This window comes from Ammospiza caudacuta, chromosome 5, assembly GCF_027887145.1.
Source record: "Ammospiza caudacuta isolate bAmmCau1 chromosome 5, bAmmCau1.pri, whole genome shotgun sequence".
Classification (NCBI taxonomy): Eukaryota; Metazoa; Chordata; class Aves; order Passeriformes; family Passerellidae; genus Ammospiza; species Ammospiza caudacuta.
In genome coordinates, this window is record NC_080597.1 from 62,162,707 (window position 1) to 62,186,697 (window position 23,991).

General features: G+C 34.7%; 1 protein-coding gene across 1 annotated transcript in view; it reads right to left on the reverse strand.

Moving 5' to 3' along the window:
* The window catches only part of TBC1D22A (TBC1 domain family member 22A), a 140,993-nt gene that overhangs the window by 24,752 nt on the left and 92,250 nt on the right, over positions 1–23,991 (reverse strand). Inside the window, exon 12 of the mRNA XM_058804668.1 lies at positions 8,013–8,108. Within this exon, the coding sequence (XP_058660651.1) occupies positions 8,013–8,108 (96 nt within the window). The remainder of the gene's footprint in view (positions 1–8,012; positions 8,109–23,991) is intronic.

Consider the following 23,991-nt stretch of genomic DNA (forward strand, 5'->3'; position numbering starts at 1 on the left):
CAGTGACATAAATATTTGCACAGGATAGGGTGAGATCAGAAGTGACTAACACATACATGTCTTTCCACAGACTACAAATGTAATTTAAAAGTGACTTTATTTCTAATTTAGATCTGAGTTAGAGGATTCACTTTATTTCACTAAACCTTAAGCCAAAGTACATTTTGTAACACATTTTCAATCTAACTGGTCTCTGAAACATGAATCATATCTTCATATAATATTTGTACTGAACTATGCAGCTGGTTAGCATCTTTGTTACTTAACAAATTAATATTTGAAAAATAAGGAAGACATTACCTAATATCACACATATTGATTTATAAAATAGAAATAACTGCTGACTTTGTCATATAGTTGCTTAGAGTTTTTTTGAAGAACACAGACAAACACTAGAGTAAGAACTCATACTAATATATGATATATTGAACTGAGCTCTCAAATACACTACATCTGTTGTTAAAGATTTTGCTCTGTATGAAAGAAGGGTTAGAAGTTAATGAATTGCAGTATGTCACACACGAAATCCAAGCACAAATCTGCACTTTCAGTGCTTACATCTGAACTTTTTAATTTGATGCATTATCTAAAATTGCATCCCCTGACTATCAGAAAAGCAAACTATTCAAATAACAACTTAATTTGAAACTAACTGTAGAACAAAACCTGATGAAATGCAATTTTTCAAATGGCGTGAACCTTTACATAGAAGAAAATACAGACTATTCAGGACTATAAATTATTATATCCCTTTTGGTTTGTATTTTTTTTTAAATAGTCGGCAAATGTGAAAGCATTACAAACTGACACTTGTGTGCAATGAGTCAAAATATATCTCCAAACTGCTCTGGCAAGAAACATACGTTCTTAAGACCTTGGCTCTTTAAGCATGCTCCCCATCTACTTTCAAGAAAAAGTAGCTGGCCATCACTTCAAAACAATTCTCTGTACTCTTCTTACATCTTACACATTTCCTCTAGAAAGAGCCACTGCAGCTTTCACAGTGAGGTACCTCATTCCCTTTTAGATGCTCTCAACTGGTGGGCTGGAGAAGGAAGCAGTTGCTATCTCCCAGTACCTTGATTTTCAGATTTTTTTAAACTCCTGAGAAATAAGTGACTTCATAAAAGCCATGTGCCTTGGAATTACACTTAAAACAGGTGAGGCTAAAAATTAAGTTACTAAATCTCAACACTTGTTGAGTAATCTCAAAATAAAGATTTAGTAATTTTTGTTACTCTAACTGTAACAAAGATTACAGTTAGAAATATTTATAAAGTATTAATACCTTTAAAAATTTTTTAAATATTATTCTACTTAATATCAAATGCTGAAGATCCTTGTCCTGTTCCTTATAAGCATGGTTTCAGTTTTCCACTATTCATGCTGCATCCCAAATAAAATTTCTACCAATAGAGTCTGCTGGCCCTGTGGAACTGGTCTCCTTCAGCAGGGATTTTGAAAATTTCTTCCTGTTTTGACCAACCTATTTCAGTGGAAAAAAAGAAAAAAAAACACCAAAAAAACAACTGGACAGATTTCCCAAGATAAGTCATGGCTGCAGTGATTAGGTATTCAAGGACTCCTGTTTTTCCTAAGAGCTTTGGAGAGCCGGGCTTAGTCTCACTGACTGCTGTGATTTATTAGAATACATCATATCACAGAATAACTTCTGAGTTTCAGTAGCAAACACATATATTTAAGCTACTTGTAATTCAAAATCATTGTACTATAGCTAGTAATTTTACTATGTGCCACTGTTCCAAATATCTTGAGGAGGAAGGAGGACTTCTGGGAGAAAGCTAGATGGAAAAAGGGCAACAGAAACAGGGGCAGATTTCAAATTCAGATATTACAAAATTTACCTGTATTACTGGTAGTATATTAAATATTACTTTTAACATGCCAGGCATGATAATATATTATTCCTATAGGCTCTTGGCCCAGAAACTCAAGCAAAACAAAGAAAAAGAGGTAAATTTAGGAGTGAAAATACACACATTCCTAGCTATATAAGATATAAATCAACACTGGGGTTGGTTTGTTTGTTTGTTTTTTAAACTGCTTTGCACATTTGAAGCCAAACTTAGAGGAAAAACAATGTATAACTTAGGAAAAATAGGCCTACATTATAATCAAAAGAAAATGGAAAGCCATATAGCAAAAGATAAGTAAGGTTAAAGTTACTTTTTTTCTTTTTCATGCTTCTTAAGCCATTTTTAGTGTACCATTTAAACTGGTCAGAATTTTCCAATAGCTTTCCAGACAGAGGGCAAGTTCTCCTCCTAGTACTAGATATAAGTACCAGTATTAAAAGAAGGATGACCTACAGTCTATCTGTTACAGATCAGTATTAAAATTTTGCAATAATAATTTCTGTGGGACAAAACCTGTCCTTCTGACTGAATGTTAAAACATCTTTGCACCATTCTGTTTAATTTGCAATACCCTCACATGTGGAGGCCAAGTCAAGATATCCATGACAATCAAAATATGCAGAAGCTTTTGACAAAGTTGAGTAGGGTTGATAACAGAGCAGTTAAACTATTACCACTCACATCATTCTCTGTTCATTAAGCCCTGCGTGCAAAAATGAAGCCAGCAATGTTATTATTGCAAATTGGCTCTTCTGAACATGAATGATCCAAGAGTGTTGAATCCCAGCTGTCTGCCATCAGTACGCAGAGATTCGGAAGTGATCTCACGTTCGGTTGCCAGCTATGACTTTCGAAGTCTAAAGCAGCAGAGCGTCCAGATTCTTGCAACACAGTACAATATACTGAACATCTTCCAAAAGTGCTCTCAGCAGGGAATTAAATCACAGCAGTGGTAGTAGTCAGGCTCTTTACAGTTAGGAAGATTTTCATGTTCACAGTTTTTAGTGCTTTACAAGTTTTGGAACATCCACCGAAAAGACCCTATTAGCTTCCATACCCAAAAGAATGAGGGCACAAAATCATCTAATCATAGAGCTTAGAGAGAAGGAGGGCAAACATTCCTCTGTTCAAAAAACTAATCCTTTCAGAAACATAATTTTTTTTTCTTTAATTGAAAAATATTTCTTTTTACTGCAGGAGCAATGGAAAATAATTTTTTAGCACAATAAATACCAGGAAGCTAAATCAAAATAGATTTATTAGCTACACCTCATATGATATGAAGTAAGCACTCCTATACTTCCAGGCAGAAAAAGTAAAATCTAAAAATTTGCATCATAAACTATGTAAAGACTAATGAAGTCTATATTACTGTGGTTAAGTGTAAAAAGATAGTACAAAATTACATTTCTGATATCTGACATGTTTCTAAAGTAGATAATTTCTAGGAAAGATATTAATATAAAACTTTTTAAAATAAAGCCCATTACTTATATAGGCAGCAGACATTAATTTGTCTTCTATGTATCTTGTTATTCAGCATTTATCGAATTTCTAATAAGACATACAATTGTGTGTGCATTCATTTTGAAAAGCAAGTCAATAAAACTTACTTCCTATATCCAAAATAATAATTGAATAATCATTACTTAAAATATGATATAAACAAGAATAAAGCACAGTCACTATTCTGAAGATTTTAAGGCTCAAGCGCAAAGCAAGAAACAGTAAATTCACAGAAAAATAAAAAGAAACAACACAAAACTCATCAATATGACTCTAAGTGCTACTAACAGACTCAACCCAACCTGTCAAATCTATTCTGGGCATAGCAAAAAACCAGAACTTAGCATGGCTTAGAGCAAAGTAGCTGAATATCTGCATTACGTGCTCCATTTAAGTAAGGTGGCAAAGTGGGAGACAGCACTGCTCTTTCTGTGAGTGCAGGTGGGTGATGGAGCTGTCATCACGGGCTGACAGACTGCAGCCAGCATCTCACTGCTGAATCTCAGGTGCCATGTAAGGTGTCAGTATTAGTCCATTAAAGGCCTCAAAAGAGAAAGTGCCTAAATTTTCCTTGGTGCTCTAAAAAAGAGGGAGCTAAGGGAGATGCAGAGCAAGGAAGCAAGAAAAAATGATGGACTGAAAAATTATCTTTACAGCTTCTTTGCAGTCTGGGTGAATATAATTGGAGCAAAAATGCATTTGTCAATGACAAAGAAAAGGACAATGCAGTAATAAAGACTGAGTTGGTGACACCATGGGTGAAAATGTCTTTTAGACAGACAGAAAGGCCTATACCTTAAAATCATGAATAAGAAAAGATCTGCAAGAGAGATTCCTTACTACAACATACTGAATATATTTTTGTAGCTCAGCTATGTCAACAAAGTGATAACTACCTTAAAGTACAAATCTAACAGATAAGCCAGTATGAATTCAACTATTACTAACTTAATTATAATTACCATTAGCTTATATTTAGTTCAACAGTTGAATCTAGTCCCTGAAGTCTAGTTTCTGTAAAAATCTTTCAGATCTCTTGTACATTCCAACTCAGTAGCCATATTTTCTACTAATATTTTAATTCCAAATATGTTCAAAATCATTAATATTTTATCACTTAACAGCATCAGCTATCCACACCTCTCAAGAATTCTGGAGAATTTTGGATTTATGGCTGTAGTTAGGAAAATTAATAACAGCAAGCCAAAGTCTGAGACATGTTGATGAGTAGAAAGGTTTTCATTACTTGCACACTTAGATACTTAAGCTAAATGTATTGCACATTTTGTATTCAAAAGGTACAGTGTATCACATTTTTAAAAAGTATTTCTATTTATATTAAGCTTACTGCTTTTTTCTTTTTTTTTTTTGTCTGACACTAGTATGGAACCAGGAAATTAACACAGAATATTCCTATCATGAACAGAAATGTCAGAAACCAAGAATGACCTGTTTGAGTCCATAAAACATCACACTGGTTACAAGGGAAAAGTTAAAGCAGGATTAAAATTTCTGCCATTTACTGCCTAGCCATTGTGCTCCCCCACATGTGAAGTATAAACTGCTGATCTGAACTATGAACAGAGTAACAGAGCCATCCAAACTTCCTCTCTGTACCTGGGTTTGTGGGGCACCTATCTACTCTAGAAGTGAGAACCAAGAGAGATAACAAGCTGTAATGAAAACTAAAAGACCTCTTTTCCATAATGTTAAACTTTGTATTATACATGGGCATAAAATATTTAAAACATCTCCCTGAAAACATGTCAGTTTAATTTCACTGGTATCAAAAAGTGACTCTGGGGAATTTAAAAATTGCTGAATGGACTAATTTTTGTCCTCATTACACAGCATTGCATCACACAGCTCGTTGCATTAAATAGCAAATTTCAAAATGGGATTGTAGCTTACTAGAAAGATTACTGAATAAGTAGGACAAAATCTAAGCAGCTTTAAACTCCTAGGAAAATAAAACCATCTGATATTTTGTACTTAACCAAATAAATGGCAGTGAGAGCAATGACTTATTCAAATGATTCAAAAGAGGACAACTATCATCACTTGACTATCATCTTACAATGAAAAAAACCAGTTTTATCTGCCTGTGTTCCAAGTCTATACATACACCTGTTTAGGTATATACATGTACATCTACAATCCATACATATAATACATACACAAGAACATTTGAACATATGGAGACCTGAATTGAAACATTTATTTCTTCCAACCTTCTCTTATCAAAACTTACTTCCCTTAATATCTTAATATTTAATTCTACAGATATAAACCAAATACAAAGCAATTTTCAGATTGTATCACTCTATAGTGAGTCTAGCCTAACTTCTTTCATTTCAAAATTATTTCTCTGCTACCTGACAATATACAAAAGAAGTCCCCAAAACTACAGTCATACACATTGTGTGTCTATAATGAGGAAATATTAAATCAAAGTCAATTAATCTGTTCATATTAGAAAGAATAAAAATCATACTTTTACTGATTGCTTGGTTTCAGACATACTTAAAAGAATGAAAACAAGTATCTCAAGAGCAAAGAGTATTTTCTATCATCATCATGTCTGTGATGTTACTGATAATATACTTCATCAAATAATAAGAATAAAAGTATTGCATAACCAATTCCTTTAAAATTGGTCTTTCATTCAAAATCTGTTCAGTGTCTCCTCTGATGCACAGTGCCACATCTGATGTTCTTGGAAAATTATTCCAACTCAAAATTCCTGTGAGGTCTGTATTTCTCTACTGAAAGAGGTCAAGCAGACACGTAACAGAAGAGCAGGAGTTTTCACAGCCAGTAGCAAAGAACCAGGCCCTCTGGCTGACAGCTAGGAGAAACTTCCCTTATTCCTGTCACATGCAGGAAAACAGACACAGACCACGCTATGTGCAAGAGAAATGACTGAATGCATGTGGTTCTTGATACAGTTTACAGAACAAAAATCTTCTGCACAGAATGTGCTATAGCTGCGACTTCTCAATAATGTGAATTCAATGCACTCAGAGTGCTCCAGACAGCACATACTGAACTCCCCAATTTTCCAATGTAGTTTAAGTGCTTATTACTTTGAAGACTAGGCACTGATCTACAGCTATTATTAACAAAGCAGAAGAATAATGGATATTCTTGCCGGTGGGACAGAAGTATCATTTAGAGAATTGATAACACTTTAGTTTAGCCATTTTAAAAGGTCATGTTGTACAATAAAGAAGGCCAAGGCTTTTAGTGATAACATATGATGGTGATAAAACTAGCATGGATCTACAGACTCTCAAAATTACCAATTGCATTTCCATGTTGTAAGCAATCCAAAGCAGTGTGATAAATGCATTCCAGTGTATTCCTGATTTCTGTACTTTATATTCTAGTTCACATGGCCTATAAAGAAATTAAACCATACAGAAATGCCTTAGCTATTAAATAAGTAAACAAATCTGAATGTGTGTAAGGAGAACAAAACAAGTCTTCATGGTACTATACCATGGCATTATTCACTTGAAGCATAGTTGTAATAGATTTGGTAGAGAGAGGAAAATTATGGCCTTTGGTGTGGGAAATCAACATTAACAATTTAATAGGGAGGATTAACAGTGAACAATTGTAATCGAGAGGTATGGATACCAACATTAGAGATGATTTTGACAAAGTACCATAAATTGAGAAAATCTGACAGCGTTAGCAGGTAGTAGAAATTAAAGCTGTTATGTTGTGCCCTTAGGGATTTATTCATTTCAAAGACAGGCCACGACAGCTCTGAATAAATCCTTTCATGAAGATAAAATAGATTGAAGTGATACACAAATTTGCACAATGGTTCATTTGTAGAGGGCCACAGAGTTCAGTCAGCTGGAGAGAAAATAAGCTGGTAATGGGCCATTTCCCCTGGGTAGGCAATGGTGGGGGCTTTGCAGCACAGGCTATTCACATTCAGCCTTCAAACAAGACTTTAAAGCCTTTTAGGCATTCAGTGTGTATCATAGGGTAAAATTCAATATAAATATTTCTATGAAAGTGAACTGTCACCAGTTCACAAAAATAATTGGACTTCTATGGATGTATGCAAATGATCTGCCTATCTACCATATTCACATCTTCTCACAAACAATGTCCTGATATGCTTTTTGCTGAAAAGGTTTTGAAACATAGAGGCCTGAAGTCCTTTTAATTCCTAATGAAAGATAGGCTCCTTATTTTAAAAGACTGTTTGTCCAGCTTTTTTGAAAAAATGAACATGACCTTGTTAGAGAATGTTATATTACACCGATGAGAAATTACAAATAAATTCTTCAGTGACGTATTTAAGATTAACAAACTTTACCTTTTCAACAATCTCTGTGAAATACCAAGGTTACAACATCCCCAGAAATCATCTTTTCAAAGTCTGCCTCAGTTAAAACAGCATTATTTTTCCAGAGTGGACAAAGAAAAGACATCTCCTACTGCTTGTAGTCCATCACTTCAGGTCAAACAGTTTTGATACAACTCTAACAGTAAGATATCGTCAGTCTTGGTGCTCCTGTTTTGTCCTAAATTCATCCCCAGAGTAATGTTAGGAAGGTAAATCTAAGAAATGGCACCCTGTGCTTGAAAAATATCCTTTTCACTTACTTGAAAATCTTTCTCCTCCAGGATCTCTTTCCTCCACCTGACAAGGAAGGCAGCGCAGACGTACAAGTGGAAGTGAGAAAAACCCTCTGGTTCAGACTAGAAAAAATAAAAATAGATCATCCTTTCAATACACAAATAATAATACTTTTGATCACCATACACCCCAAGTGTATTTTATGACATTTACTTCTAACTGCAAATGTCAGCCACATCTGTCTCTCTTTGTATCACAAACATGCTTGCATTTAATCCATGCCAAACCTATTCATTGCTATTATCTGTAACAGGGACAGAGATGAGGCAGCTTCCATTTCTCATATTTAAATCCATTCTTTACTGATGTGTTTTCCATTTCTGGTGTTATCCATTAGCTTATATCTGGTATGAAATACTGTACTGTCCAGCTCAACACTGTGGTGTGAACATATGTTTCATCTCCATTATTAAGTCAACTCCTCTACTAGCAGTAGCTTTTGAAGTATAAATTTTGATATAGGAAATTATTAAGCATTGTAAAAATAAAAATACCTTGTATTATACTGAACTGAATTAGATGTTTTCACTATAGGAAGAAAACATACTCATAAGATGAACCATGTACAGCCCAGTTTTGTATTCAGATCTGCAGCTTTCTGTTCTGGTGTGAGTTAGCAGATTCCATCCCTTTATAAAACTCCCCTTGGAAATTAGTATTTTATAATTTCACACAAGAGTTGAGAAAATTTTGTGATGAGGGCATTAAAAGACATCACTAAGTTTGCTCATATTATCAAGTTAATCTCAGATTTTATTTTCTATACCACTAAGACTGAAAAAATAATTATGATATTAAATTATCAATGTTATGACTGTGAAATAATGCTATGTAAAATCTCATTAAAATAAAATCTGAAAATAATAATTATGAAATTCAACTACATAATCTGACAAATGGAGGTGAATTTAATTGCTGATACCTATATAATTTACAAGATCTAATTATAGTGCTTTAAAAATGTAGCAATTTTTTTCATATTCTTTGCTGGTCATTTCAAAGTTTACTCTTTAGAAAAATACAGTGTTCTGCTCAAGTATAGTAAACTGAAACAATTTCTTACATAAAGAATAACATGATAAAATACCTATTTTATTGCTATTTAACCTAAAACAACATGGTATTTAATATTTGTGCAATAAATAAACCTCTAAGCTATAACAAATGACAAAGGAAAAATATTCTCCTACTACTACTTTTGTTTCTCCTCTATCCTTGACTGATAAAAGAGCAGAGTGCTACAAGAGGTTTGTAGAACACCTTGTAAACAGCTACAGAAACCACAGACCATCTGGTCCACCAAACCAGTAAGGTTCCAGAAAAGAGACAATGCCAACTACTTAGAGGGAAGCTTTTAAGTTTAAAAGTGCACTTGGAACTGAAAATAAGAATTAGCAACTTTTGAAAATACTTTTAAGGAATTGTAGAAGAATTATCTGGATGTATATAAAAATCTGTACTTTGTCTTGTGATTTTTCTGGTTTTTTTCACCAATAAAAGTTTCTTCAAAATGAAGCTCTTTTAAATGAAACAAAATAGGCTTAAAAATGCAATTCATTAGAGAAAAAATGCATATCCCCTACAGATTGAAAAATTCATCATGCTTCAGAGATAAGTCTAGGTACAAAGTATTTCCAATGGATAGTTTTAGACAGTTTTAGAAATTGAGTAAAACAGCTAATGCATAATTGCCTTTTCTAACACCTGATACCTATTACACTTTTCCATTTGCAGCTTTTGAAGTTACAAACAGTTTGATCTCTAAATGTACAGAAATGCAGACTACCAGCTAAAAGCTATTTAAAATCAAGTATAAACAATGACCTTGATTTAAATATTTCAGGAAAAAAAATCTCAAGGCAGATGTACAACCTTCCAGAGGACTTATTCTGAACATATTACAGATGACTCTGAGCACATTATCTAAGAACCATCTGTCATTATCAATAAAAATCATTTAGATTGTTAACATCACAAGTATCTCATTGCCCTGCAAATGCTGGATCTCTTCTGCAGCTGAAAAAAAGGCATTCTTTGGACTGTACTCCCTAAACTTCTTGAATTTGACAACCACCAAAAGAATGCAAATTTTGTTGTTTGACTAGACTGATTATTGACTTGACAGTGATTAGTCTAAGCAGCCTTCCACCCTGGATACTTCAACATTTAGGAAGTGTAATACCTCATGCTATTATATTTATATTTATATACAAATTTCATTGCATATTTGTATTTATATACAACACAAGATTATTGTTTAAGTACTCAGAATAATTAAAGCTATGAAATTTTGTCAGGATTAGGTATTAAAACCACATTTCATTACTCAAGTAATAGCTCAGACACAAGGACTTCCAAACACTCAATAATTACACATGAATAAAGCAACCTTAAGCAACTCCATTTCTACCACATTACAAAGAGCAGATAGTTTAGGTGAAAAAAGATTTAAATAATTTTTGCCAAAATATCCAAGCAATCTATGGCAGGAAAACAGAAAGAAGCCAACACACGAACATCATGAAAAGTGGAATATGTTGGCTGCTCCTCCAACTTTTACATTTTTGATCAACCAGGAGCCTTGACTTCCTAGGCTCAGACTCAACTCACTGTCAAAAGAGACTCAGGAGTTCCTGTCTGAGAAGAAACAAGCAGGAGCACACCAGAGAGGCCCATGACAGTAGTGAGCCTCTCACCAGCACTGACCAACAGCAGATGACTGAGTACAGGAGTGCAGGATATAGCAGTACCTCCCCAGAATACTCCAGGTTTCAAAGGTTTCATGTTCAGAGATCTCCTAGGAGAAGATGCAGAATATGTCCATTTTATAGGAGTTAATGGATTTGTCTTAACTTCCATAAGCTGGACCATTATCCGTTTTAATACTCTTTGGAACTCCCATAACAGCGAAACAACTTAACAGGTGTCTGATAACATGTATAGCTTTTTCTCCTGCCTGAGCCATAGCCCATATGTAATGACTATATGTATCTATGGTGACGTGCACATGCTTGACTTTACCAATTGTAAATAATCTTTTTGCCACTGTAAGCTTTTGGTAAATCACCAAGTCCTGGAACAAAGAATTCCAAAACACGAGTGCATGCCATAAAGCATGTCTGGTTTAAACCTGGTAGTTTCAGTCAAAGTAGTTTAGATATTTGAAGTGAAAGAGTATGAATCACTTCCTGTTCACTTTCCACAATTCGTTCATATTTCTTTCTCTTCTGCAGAGTAGAACTGTTTTGCTTATCCCACTGTTCCTCATGTACCAGTTCCACCTCCTTTGCTCAGCCTTCTTAACCATCCTTTCCTGGAGTTTTCTCATTTTGAAATAGGGTCTGACCTGTGTGCAGCATGTAAATTGCAGAAAGAATATAACTACCATAGTGTTCAAAATGATATTTTGTTCTTCTTACCTTTTCCAGTAATTCTGAACCTTTGGGGGTTTTTTTTATTATTTTTCTATTCTTGACTGCTACTGAGCTTTATTTTTCTCTGATGTTTGACTGTAGGAAGCTACCTTGAAGCCCATAGTTATACCACTAAAGCTAGGATTGGTCCAAACACACAATATCACTTTATTTCACTTTATTCAGTCCACACCAAATTCCATGTTATTTATGCCAGGCTAACACATTTAACAGAAACATGAAGTCCTGTGACTCTTTGCTGTCCACCTCTCACCTTTACTACCCTTAGTAGCATGGTGTTGTCAGCAAACTTTGCTGTCTCAGTTGCTCTTCTATCTTTTTTTTATCTCTTCAGCAGAAAGAGCTTAAGCCTCATGACAAATTTCAAAAGAATGACATGTTATTTCCTTTAATTTTGAAACTTGCCTACTTGTTCTTAACATTTGTTTTCTATCTTTCAGGCAGTTATTAATATTCATACAAGGGCATTCCCTTGAATTTCACAGCTGTGTCTCTTCTTTAATAACCTTTAGGGAAGAACCCTCTTCACTGTTTTCAATACTCTACATCAGCCTGGTACATGTGTTCACTGGCTCTCAAGCTTTGTGAGGTCTGATTTTCCTCTACAAAACTCATGTCAACACTTTCTTAAAATGACATAATTAGTCATGGTGAAAGAATATTACAATCAAGTTTAGAGAACACTGAATTGAAGTTGCCTTAATCTTGGCATTCTAAAAGACATTGAAATACTCTGCAGACTGCAACTATTTTTATTGTACACAGCAGCCTAGCAGCTCATGTCGGATCACAACCTCTGCACTTGAGAGTTTTCCAGTCAGTCATAAAATGAAATTTCAATTATTCCAAAAGTGCTAAAAAATTTAATTTTATTCATTATACAGGTTAAAAAGTTTTTTCACAGTTATACGCAAAAATACCTATTAACAACACTTTGCTGAGTTTGCACTTTTTGGATTCTCTTGTATCATTGGTTTTGCTTCACTGTGTCTATTCCCAAGAGGATGATTCTAAAAGCAGTAAGTGACCAAGAGCACTTGTCTAAGCTGAATCCATTCTTACCATAAATGCAGCAACAAAGTTGGATCTTTTATGCTTAAAAAAACCAAAAGAAACAAACCAAACATAACCTACAGGTAAGGTCTACAAGCAGCTGTTTCTAATGTGAACATCCATCAATTAACATGAAAATTTATGGGCAGGTTTGATCTTTGCATAAAAGAAAATCTGATCCAAACATATTTCATACCATTTCAAAATCTTTAATGGAAAGTAACATTTCCAGGTCATAACATCAAGCTAGAAATATCTGTCACAGCCAAAAAAATATGCAAATACCTCAACCCTTAGAGTTCACTAAATCCCTTATAGAAGAGCTATTTTTAAATAAAATGTTACAAGAACTGTGTACACATTCCCTATTTCTGCTAGGCATATTCAAAAAAATTACTTATCATAAAATCTTCCATTAGATTTGGCAAATTTATGCTGAAAACAAGATGAAGATCAGTTTTCACAACAATTTAGTCATTGGCCTCTCTGATCTAGTCACCAACAACATGGCAACAATTCTTAAAATACGACTTCTGATATAAACCTCTGCTGTGAAATCCCAGCCACAAAGAACACAGACCACTGCTGGAACTTTTTTGGATCAATACCTTGCCCTGTTGGAATGCTCCATGTGGCATGCAAAATTCATGCTAAGACTATGAATCAATGTCAAATATAAATGCATGCTAGTGATAATTACTATTTACCCGATTTATGCACTCTTCAACTAATAATTTAGTTTTATGAAGCGTCTTTCATATAAATTTCCACATGACCTTGCATGTTCAGAATGGAGTTTAAATTACTGCCCTCTTCACTTGCTAACATGCTCAATTCAAATAGATTAAAAAAATAACTAAGTGTGTATTTGACTTTTCTGTCCTAGCTTTTCCAGAATACACTGTGGTGGAAAGCAAAAATCAATGTTTCTCATTTGGTTCTTTTAAAGAATTCACCAAGAAGTCTTTAAAGAGTTCAGTCATGACTAGGATGTCAAGGGGATTCTCACTCAATCAAACACTTTCATATCCAACACTGAACTGCCATCTTTTACAGCTATTTTTCCTCCTCTTGGGTGGAGGTTTATTACCTTTGCACACAGGAAAGAAATGGAGCTTCTTATGCAGCTCCCTTAAAGCCTTTTGTTGCTGAATTGCATATTGACAGAAGAAAGTGGAGGAAAGCAGTTTTCTTGAAAAATGCCTTGGATACAAATGCAAGAGGATGCTGAACTCTACACAAGGGAAACACTTTGCAACACTCATTCTATCATTATTTTGAAAAGAACCTAGATAGACACAGAAGCATTAGGGATGGTGAGACTATCAGAAAATACAATTTCTTTTCTCTAATTTCCCATGTTAATAAGCCTCTTGTTATCTGTAGTGAAGAGTGACCATGAGCTGTTCTTTGTACTCGCTGCAAACACTATTACTAATCTGCTGCTTTGAATTTCTACAATTTGAAAAGGCAGACAACTTTCATTTTACCTAGCAGTTATAACTACATAGAACATAGCAAAACAGGGATGTGGCAATGTGAGCATGAATTCTGCCAGCAATAGTCCAACCACTGTGATTTTACATAACAATAGTGAGGGCTGTATATAAAACCCCAATCTAATATATGTTCCTCTAGTAGGAACAAAAAATTACTTTCTGCAAGTAATTTGTTTGTCAATGAGAATGGAAGAACCAGCAGCAAGAACTAATGAAGCTCTCTCAGGTTGATTTCAGTGCATTAACAAATAGGAGCCACACAGTATTATAAGCGCACATTAATAACAATAGATAATTTACACTGTTTAGGTTTTAGAGAGCAGTTGATTACTTACAGCTGTATTTTCTTTGTTCATATAGCTGATGTGTTAAAAAACAAACTATTTAGGTTAGAGCCATTAATATGGCTCCTAATTATCTTCCCAAACCATGACATAGTGTAATGACTCAAAATAGCGAATCTCTGCCTCATTAACACCGAACACCATTATGCCATTTACTTCTTCTAACAGCATGAAATACAAGCATACACTAATTCTGTTTCTCATGTATATAAAGGTGAAGCATTTCCCCTACACACCTTAGTCCTGAGTCTTTTCCTCAGAAAAGGCTTGGGCAGACAGATCACAGAAGCTGTAAGAGCATATGAGAAGGCAACACTACCAACAGCCTTTTCAAAAACTTCCACTGCTTGAAAAGTTTAATTCTCTAGCTATTTCCCAGAAAATTCACTTTGCATCTTAAATTTGCAGAGATTGCCCCGCCCAAATTTAAAATCCCTCCTGCAGGTGTGAAGTTATGGAAGCACTGAGTTATGGAAAGTCTGAGGAGCAATAAAATAGGGATAAACCCAGAAGTGACCAACTATCTGCCTCCCCAGCATAGGTGAAGTCACATAAAAAACTTTCTAAAACCTGTGGGATATTTCTTTTTTAATGGGTTACCTGGCAGATTTGACTGAAAATATCCAGACAAAATATTTTCAAAGGCATGCACATCTGGGATACCAAAACTTAGATTTCATCTTTGTTTCACCATTCAATGATAGAAAGAATATGTATCGCAAAAACTTCTTATATTTTAAGCTAGGCCGAAAGCTGGGCTTCATTTATTCAGACATGACTGTCCGGCTGGAAAGAAATTTGTTTTGAAGTTTCCTTCTAATTAAAACCCCATTCGTTCTCTCTGAAATCACTAATTTAATTTGTTCTTAAACATTCAAATTCTGTCTCAAGACTTGACAGCAATTAGTCGACCAAAAATGTGGTGGGAAAAAAAGCAAAGCTATGTCACACTAAAATCAACACTGCTTTTAGTCACAGAATTCCATTTAAAAGTATGATTTAACTTAAAAAGCACAAACTTAATCCAGATCATTAATAAATATGATCAGCTGCAACTGATTTAATTCTGAAGTACTTTGCGGCAAGGCAAAATATCTTTACACAAATGCAAATCTGCTTTAAGCAAACTACTGATTGGATATAGGGACAAGCACAATTGCACAAGCACAATCAAAAAAGAACATGATAACTTTTCCACCTGTGAGAACTTCAGCAGATCACAGGAACCAAAACCACACCACACTTCCTCACCAACCTGCTTTTAAAAGGCAAATGAGCACAAATAAGCAGTATGACTAATATTTACTAAACTAATTCCCTATTTCACCTTTTGAATTTCAGAATTATTTACCTCATGTATCATTTTAATTATTTTTACAGTTCGTTCCCAGAGAACAGCGATACTGGGAAATTAATTAATGGGCACAATAGAAGAACTGTCAGCATTGTTTAAATATAATTTCTGCACTAGCCTCATTTACATGTAGCCCTTTATTCTAAACAGAGGTACTGCTGAATATTTGGTATGAAATTGTTAGTTCATTAAAAAGAGTACAATGACATCCTTTTCTGCAGATATTCATGGGTTATCAAATATACTGAAATACAAAGCTTGAGACAATCATTAGAGCTTTTAGTCCACGGACTTCAAATATCTGAAAAAGCTGTATAATAGTTGTGTCATTGTTTAATTAATTTGCTTTAGCTTTATCATATTATTAGCTTTCATGAAAGTTATCAAATTAATTCTTCAAGGCAGACCTACAGAAAGCAGTAAGTGCTAGTCTACCATTTCACAACTGAAAAAAGTAGTGAGAATACCTCTACACATATATATCAGATATTTATACTGAAGGATTAAAGCAAAATCTAAGTATGAACAATATTAAAAAATAATGGTTGCTTATTCCAACTTCTCAAATAACAAGAAAGTGCTTACTGACACACTGCCAATACATAATTCAAAGAAATGCTCTCATGAAGTATGTTTTAGGCTACATATGTCACTTCCAGATAGAGAGAGGTTCTCACGTGCCTTTTGGGACAAAGCTGGTGGTCAGATTACAATGAACTCTAAAATTAAATACAATAGGTGATTTGAGAAAAGCATATTAAACCATCCAATAAAGATATTGCTGAACTTTTTTTTCAGTACATAAAAACTCTACAATCCCCAAATTCCTACTTCTGTAAATTAGGGGATGATTACAGCAATATAATATAAAAGTTTTGTGAAGATTTCTGATTAGATTGAATTTATACCAGAGCCTTGTCTGTTCTAAGAAAAACCTACTTTCTTCTTAATAATAACAACAAATAAATTTTCAAGCAAACTATTTCCAAAACCTTTTCTTTCCCTCAAGGAACACACCATAAGAGCTGAGAATGAACAAATATGTCACATGTTCAGTCACATGTTTTCTAATAGGTGGTCTTGTTGACTAAGATGATAAGTAGAAATACCAAAAATACATTTAGTAATAAGCATGAGATATTACCTTCCTTGTTCTCCAAGCTAACAGGTTTAGGCATGACAGAGTTAAATCATAACACAGAGTCAAGAACATCATCCAACTTTCTAGCACAACCATTATCAAGATACTCAAGACACATCACTGTCTGCTTCCCCTTCTCCCATCATTAAACCACATTAAATCACATTCTACAAAACAAGAAACAAGCAACAAAATGCTTAATTTTTGATCACAATTATTCCTATTAGAGGCTAGGAAATAGCTGGGACTGTTATTTTCCTTCATTTGTTGTCCTGCAAAAATCTTATTCATGAAAACACTTTCATTGCACAGCAACACTATCTGAATCAGTCACTACTCAGGGATGGCAATTTGCCTGAATGTTCAATCTTGCTTTGTGATGATGACTTAATTATACCAAGTTTTTTGTGACCATGTGACTGCTTACAGCATTTTGGTCTGCATGCTTCACATTTCACTCAACTTCCATTAAAACAAACTAATAATGCCACTGAAACTAAAGTAGGCAGTTGCTGAATGCAGCAACATCTTGTCTGAGTAAAGCACAACATCTGAAAACAATACTCAACAGCTCTTCAGCTCCATCCAGCACAGAGGCTCTATAGTCATGATGGTGCTAAACTGCAGGTTTATAAAGGGGTTTGTATCAAAAGCAACTGAAAAGCCAACACCATTAATCATTCCAAGTATCTGAAAATTGCTAGTCACTCAATATCACAGCTGGAAATGTTAATAATGCAAGAATTTTAATTAAATACATTAAATACTTGATAGCTATCACCAGGAGTTTGATCTTGTTGGGATGAATAAAACTAGCTGCTTCTTTTGTTAATACAAAAGACTCACCAAGCTAATCCAAAAACACTCTTCAGACCACTTCTATTCACATCCACCAACTGCTTAGCACACAAAGAATTAATAGTGATGATCAGGTGCAGCTTTGGTGAACTCTGATCAGAATGAGAGACTACATCTACTACATCTACATCTACTAAACATGACTGCCTTCATTACATTTAGCAAAAATATTTCCTGTGAGTAACACTACGGTTCTGAGAATGCTAAATGACTCCATAGATGCCACAGCCTGCTCAGAACTTAAGTATCTTTCAGGACACTGAATCAAGGCAAGATCTTTGACATAAATCTTCTTAAGATGCCGACAATCAACTGCAGATCAAGACAAAGTCTGCTTTAATAATAAGTCTTCACACCAGACCACTGACTGAAGACAGCAGCATAAAGCAAAAGACTCACTGGGAATGGCAACACCTGTAGAGTTGTTGCAATCTGCTTTATCAAGGTTCTCTGGAGGTTACCTCTGATGCTGCTATTCTTACCTCTGAAAAACAAAATATTTATGTTGACCCTAAAGAGCCTTGAGCAATCATGAGATATTACAACAGTAACATTTTTATACTTTTCTCCATCTCAGGCGTATCAGACACTAACCATCAAGGATTTCCTAGCAGCCACTTCCTTAGAAAAGCTCCTACAAGAATATCCAGTAGCAATGCAAATGAAGCAAAAAATGGCAGAAAGTAAGGCAAATTTTAAGGTATTACCACCTACATGCAACTTTATTAATTCTAATATTCCCAATAATGCATTGGGGGTTTTTCTAGAAAACCCTACTCTATCACAAATACAGCACAAGGGCTTAAAAAGCTCTTGCTCTTCAGCAGCTTTGCCCATCCCGAAAGCCTGATGCAACCTGCACAGCTTCGTGTTTTTCCTGTGTGACATGACATCACCAGACTGAAGTTTGAGCTGCTCAAATCTCTTACTGCTGTCAATAAACATGACTTGCTGTTTTCCTTCCAGCTTTTGTGAGCAACGCTGCACTAATCCATGCTGACACTGGAAGGACTGAGTCTGCAGTACCAGGAGCTTGAGACATTTCCAACAGAAGACAAAGCAAACAAGAGTGCCCTCATCACTACCCCTACCCTTAAGCAGATCAAAATAGGACAGCTTTGATCCAAAGAAAAGCCTGCCGCCTGGTTTTTTTGACTGAACCCAAAATCTTCAGTTGAAATTCACAGTATAACATCTAATATAGTACTCTGCAAATTCCTTTATCAAAAATATTGACCAAATACATTGAAAGGACAGTGGGACTAGTCCCACTGCAACAGCCTGGACACTGCATTAGATTCCCAAGCATCTCTCCAAATTTTCAGAAGCATTTTACTCATTTATTTTATTCAAGACTTTAAAAGAGTACATAGTGACGTTATAAATGGCACTTTCTGGATTCATTTTTTACTATTATAAAAGAAAAAATATTACATACAATTTTCTTTAAATCTCTCTTATTAAGTTGTAACAGGCAACAAAAAAGCAATCATAAAAAAATTATGCCGCCAAGCTTCAAGACGAATTTTATCAACAAAATGAATGTGAAAAAAACAAATATGCTCCACAGTAACAACTCAGCCTCTAGAAAATTAAAACAGAAAGCAAACAAAGTATTATCTACACAAGGTGTGAACTTAAATATTTACTTATTAAAGGATGTAGCATCAAAATGTAATTGCTAACGGTACCTGTCCTTCAGCTTTGTAATATTTTTCTCCCATGATTTTGCTTATAGCAATGAAGGCTTTGAATTTTTAGACTTTAAAATCTGACCAACATATCCCAAAATGCTGGAAAGAAGGATGTAAAGCTGTATGTTCATCAAGCATAAGTTTAAGTTAATGTCAATGTTTAATCTCACAAATAATTTAAACTGCAAATATAACTTATTTTGCTACATAGATACAAGATTTTTAATACTGTTTACTCTGTTACTTTGTGTACATAGTGATTTCTTGATTCCAAAACACTCTAAATCAATATCAAAATAGCAAAGGATATTAAAAAAATTAAATAAAAAATAAACTACATTTAATGCAATTACATACGTTGCAAAAAAAAAAAAAAAAAAAAAACAGAAATTTTATGATAATCAATACCAATTATCAAATACCATTCTGGAAAACTGTTTAACTTACTGGTATAAAAAATCTCTGCCATCACAGAATGGCTCTATGGAAGGATGAAGCTCACCACACACTGACAACATCTGTAGCTCATTCCAGCCAAAACAAAAGCAGCACAGTGTGCATAGCTGGAAGAAACATGTTTGAAACAAGCGACGTGCAAAATGAGCTGCAAAACAAAGCATCAGCTCACACAAAGTTATACTGAGAATTTATACACTGAAGAGACTCCCAGAGCCAGGCACAGTGGCAGAAACAGAGGTGGCAAACTACTGACTGATTCCAGAAGTTTTACAATTTATAGGACTAGTGATGAGCCACTGAAGATGGGTCCTGGCCACCTTTCAAGAATCTGCATTTGACACATGACTTTCAGACAGCGAGGACTGTGTCAGGAACATTCCAAGGGCTGTTAATTTTCCATGTTATCCCATTAAAGCTTGGCCAGCCTTTGAAGGCTGTGAAAATTCACTGCATCCCTGGGCACCTAAACAATAAACCAAATTAATAATCACTTCTCTAAAACAACAAGGTGCTGCAACTATGGAAACAGGTGGGAAGCAAAGGTTGTGAGCCCTGCTCAGTGGGAGCCTACAGGGAACCAAGCAGCAGAGTTCTGTTTCTGTAACGGGTACCGAACCCGAGAGAAAGAGAATTTAAAACAAAAAGAAAAATGAGAAAAAAAGAAATCATAGCCCAGACAGAATAAAAGCCATGAAGAGTGCATGTGTACTGAAATGGGACTCAATACCAATGAGGAAGAGAAACTACAAGTCAGAAAACCAAAAGTATCTTTACCATAGACCTAATTTACATAGCAGATATTCAGAGATTATATTAATAATCACACTTGAAAAAAAATACACTGCAATCATACAAACATTTAGTCTGAATTTAAATATTTAACTGCAAAAGTCATACAGTATCATGAAGCAAAATGCTTCACATTGCATCTTACAGAAAACTGAACACAATTGGTATTTTTAACTATGAAAATGCTTTACTAAAAAGCAGGTGTTGGCTTGTTTCAAGACAAACCAAAAGCACATAATCGCCAGAAAAAGATTTTTTTCTGAAATATTAAAATAAAGTTATAAAATACTTAAGAGACAACTTTTCTCTGTCTGCAACCTAAGGTTTAAAAAAGTATCACCAATGAAAGTTGTTTACACTTCTCAGAAAGGACAGATTGATGTGCTCTCCCATTAAGACACTGATTTTCCACAGTCTTGATAAATTACTACTAACAAGGAAAGAATCCCATTAGAAAGAAAACCTGTTTATTAACAAACAGGAAGATCATTAGAATTTAAAGGCTCAATCATGACAATGCTACTATTAGTTTTGTGGACTGTTATGAGCACAAATGTGTAAGACTTTTTTCAGCAACAAGAGAATCTATTAAAGGATAATCAGAAGATGCAGTTTTTGTTGAGCTGATTGGTATTTAATAATTTATATAAAACTTCCACAAAGTCTGTTCTTTTACAGAAAGGAGACAGTAGGTGATGTTATCTGGAAATTTTCATCCATAACTTATTGCAAGAAAGAAAGAAAAACTGACTGTATTTAAATGAAAAAGCAAGAAAGCATAGATGTTTCAACTGTAATCTCTATTGTCCTATCTACTAGACCATGTTTCCTGTCCAAAATGTTAATTTCTGCCTAGAATGCAAAACACATGCTGTATGCCTATTTGTATCTATTTAGCTTATTCAAGGTATTATTTTATTTCCTAAGTCACCACATAAAACTTGCATTTTCAATACTATTTACTGTGTTTCATAAGTTTCATTAGAAACAAATTCAGAGCAAATAGAAGTTGGAGGCATAATTTCCATTTATTACTTTTCATAATTTGTTTCATTAGAAACAAATTCAGAGCAAATAGAAGTTGGAGGCATAATTTCCATTTATTACTTTTCATAATATCTTTTCTATTCAGACATATCAACACAATCTAAGGAATTTCTGCCATTGTTCTCAAAGATGACAAAAAATAATCTCAACATGCAATTGTTCTAATCTACCAAAACCAATGGAAAATGTGTTAAAGGTTATGTGATCCAAAGTACAGCAATCCCATGGATATTTACCATGACTCAACTGAAGAGATTAAAAAAGATTATTATTTGCTTTCAGTTTGTGGGAGCTGTATTCATTTTCAGAAACAGACACAGGAGGTCAGGATGATGTCCCCAGAGGAAAAGTGAGATTCCTTAGGAGCTTCCCTTCAGACAAACTGAAAATTCCAGGGATCACAGTGAACACCTGGAGAAAAATTACAGCAAAGAACACCAGCCAGAGCCAGAAAGACTGATGGGAGGATCAGGAGGTAAACAGAGTTTGATGAAAAGAATCTTGTAGAGGCCAGAGAAGGCTCTGAGGAGTTTTCTAGGATTCAGAAAGTAATTTCTGAATGGCACAGCTACTGTGGTTTGGTTTGGATTGCAGACATCCTTTTGAAACACATTCTCACATATAGTCATGTACTGAACCACGGCCAAGGCCAACCTGAGGTTTCATGGAGCATCCAGGGTCTTCACAGAGCTAGTATATGTAGTTATGTAGTTATTACATGAACTATTCTCTGGCACATGAAAGTCTTCTTGCAAAGTTTTATTTATCTCCTATTCCTTCATTACTTAAAAACATAACAGAAAAAATAAGTCAGGCTGGGAATTTCATGTAATGTTTTCCAATACACTCCCTCTCTGCAGGAAAAAACAATCAGATACAAACTATATTAGTTTCAAAAACACTCAGCCAAACTAAACCACAGAAGAGCCTTTGATTTTATCTCAGTCACCTGTTTCATTTATAAGCAAAGACTGCTCCATATACTGCAATAAATTCAAAGTCTTCAATCCGTCTCTTGTCATAAGAAAAATGAGAACGTTGCAGTGTGAAAGATGGGGAAAACTATGCATTTCCATTAATACCTGAAGTGGCCAAACACCTTTGGACTCCAGACTAAAGCAGAATATCATGCCCAATTTCCTTAATTCTGGTGTTCAAAAATAGAGAACTAACAGCCACAGCTCCAATTACCACTTAAAAATGAAGATTTCTCAGAGCTTGGTAAACATTTATGACACAGTTCTTAGTACTCTTAAGTCAAATGGACACCCCTATCTCCCCTCAAGGCAAGGACAGCACAGATAATTCAGAATTATTATCACATGCTCTCTTTCATTATTTGATCTCTTTAAGAAAGCATGGACATGCACAATTGCCAGTCCAACCTCCAGCAGTAATGGTATTCATCAGTAATCTTCTTGTGAGCCTTTACAATGGCTCTACTACTTGACTTCAATCAGCTGTAAAGCTCTTTTATTCTGTTATCACATCAGTGCCAGGGAATGAATGCCAAGGATTGAGTGCCCTCCTAAAGGAGCACAGTTATGCTCCTGGAATAGCAATGAGCTCCATCTGACACTGCTCAACACCTCCTTTCACACTCCCTCACTCTCGCAGAGAAACACAGGCATGACAAAAATAAATGTCTGGTGAGTGGGAATGCTAGGAAACAAATCTACAGAATCATATACTAAATAGAGCATATCACAGTTTAATAGAAAGAGTTGGAAGTTGATAAAAAGGATGCAATTAATAGACAACTGGCAGCAGTTGGGTTCCATTTGTCAGACAAAAAGGATGAGTGGAATAATTATGCTAGTAGTGGAATAATTATGCTACTAGTGAGAAAAACTCAGAATTTTCTACAGAGAATGTCTCATCTATTAATACTCAGCTCTTCTTAAGCACATTTTATTTTTGCTGATGTAAGGACTTAAGCAAAAAATTGTTCTTAATAATTTTAATAAAGTGACAAAAACTAGAGGTCAGATCAAAAAATGTATGACAGTTGATATTCTAAGTAGAATCTTTTGGTAGCTCAGCCTGTCTCCTCCGTGCACTGTCTGGTGCTGTGTACATGGCTTTAGCCAAAAGGAGCAGATAAGCCTGATATGAAACCTCTGCAAATATGCCCCCAGAATCTAGACTGCCATATTGACAAAGCTATCAGACAACGCAGGAAAGCAAATAAATTGCCATTTATAACTTAATATTGCTTTTTGAACAAAACCAGTGGTTTTTTATTTTTATTTTTATAATTTGAAATACATCAT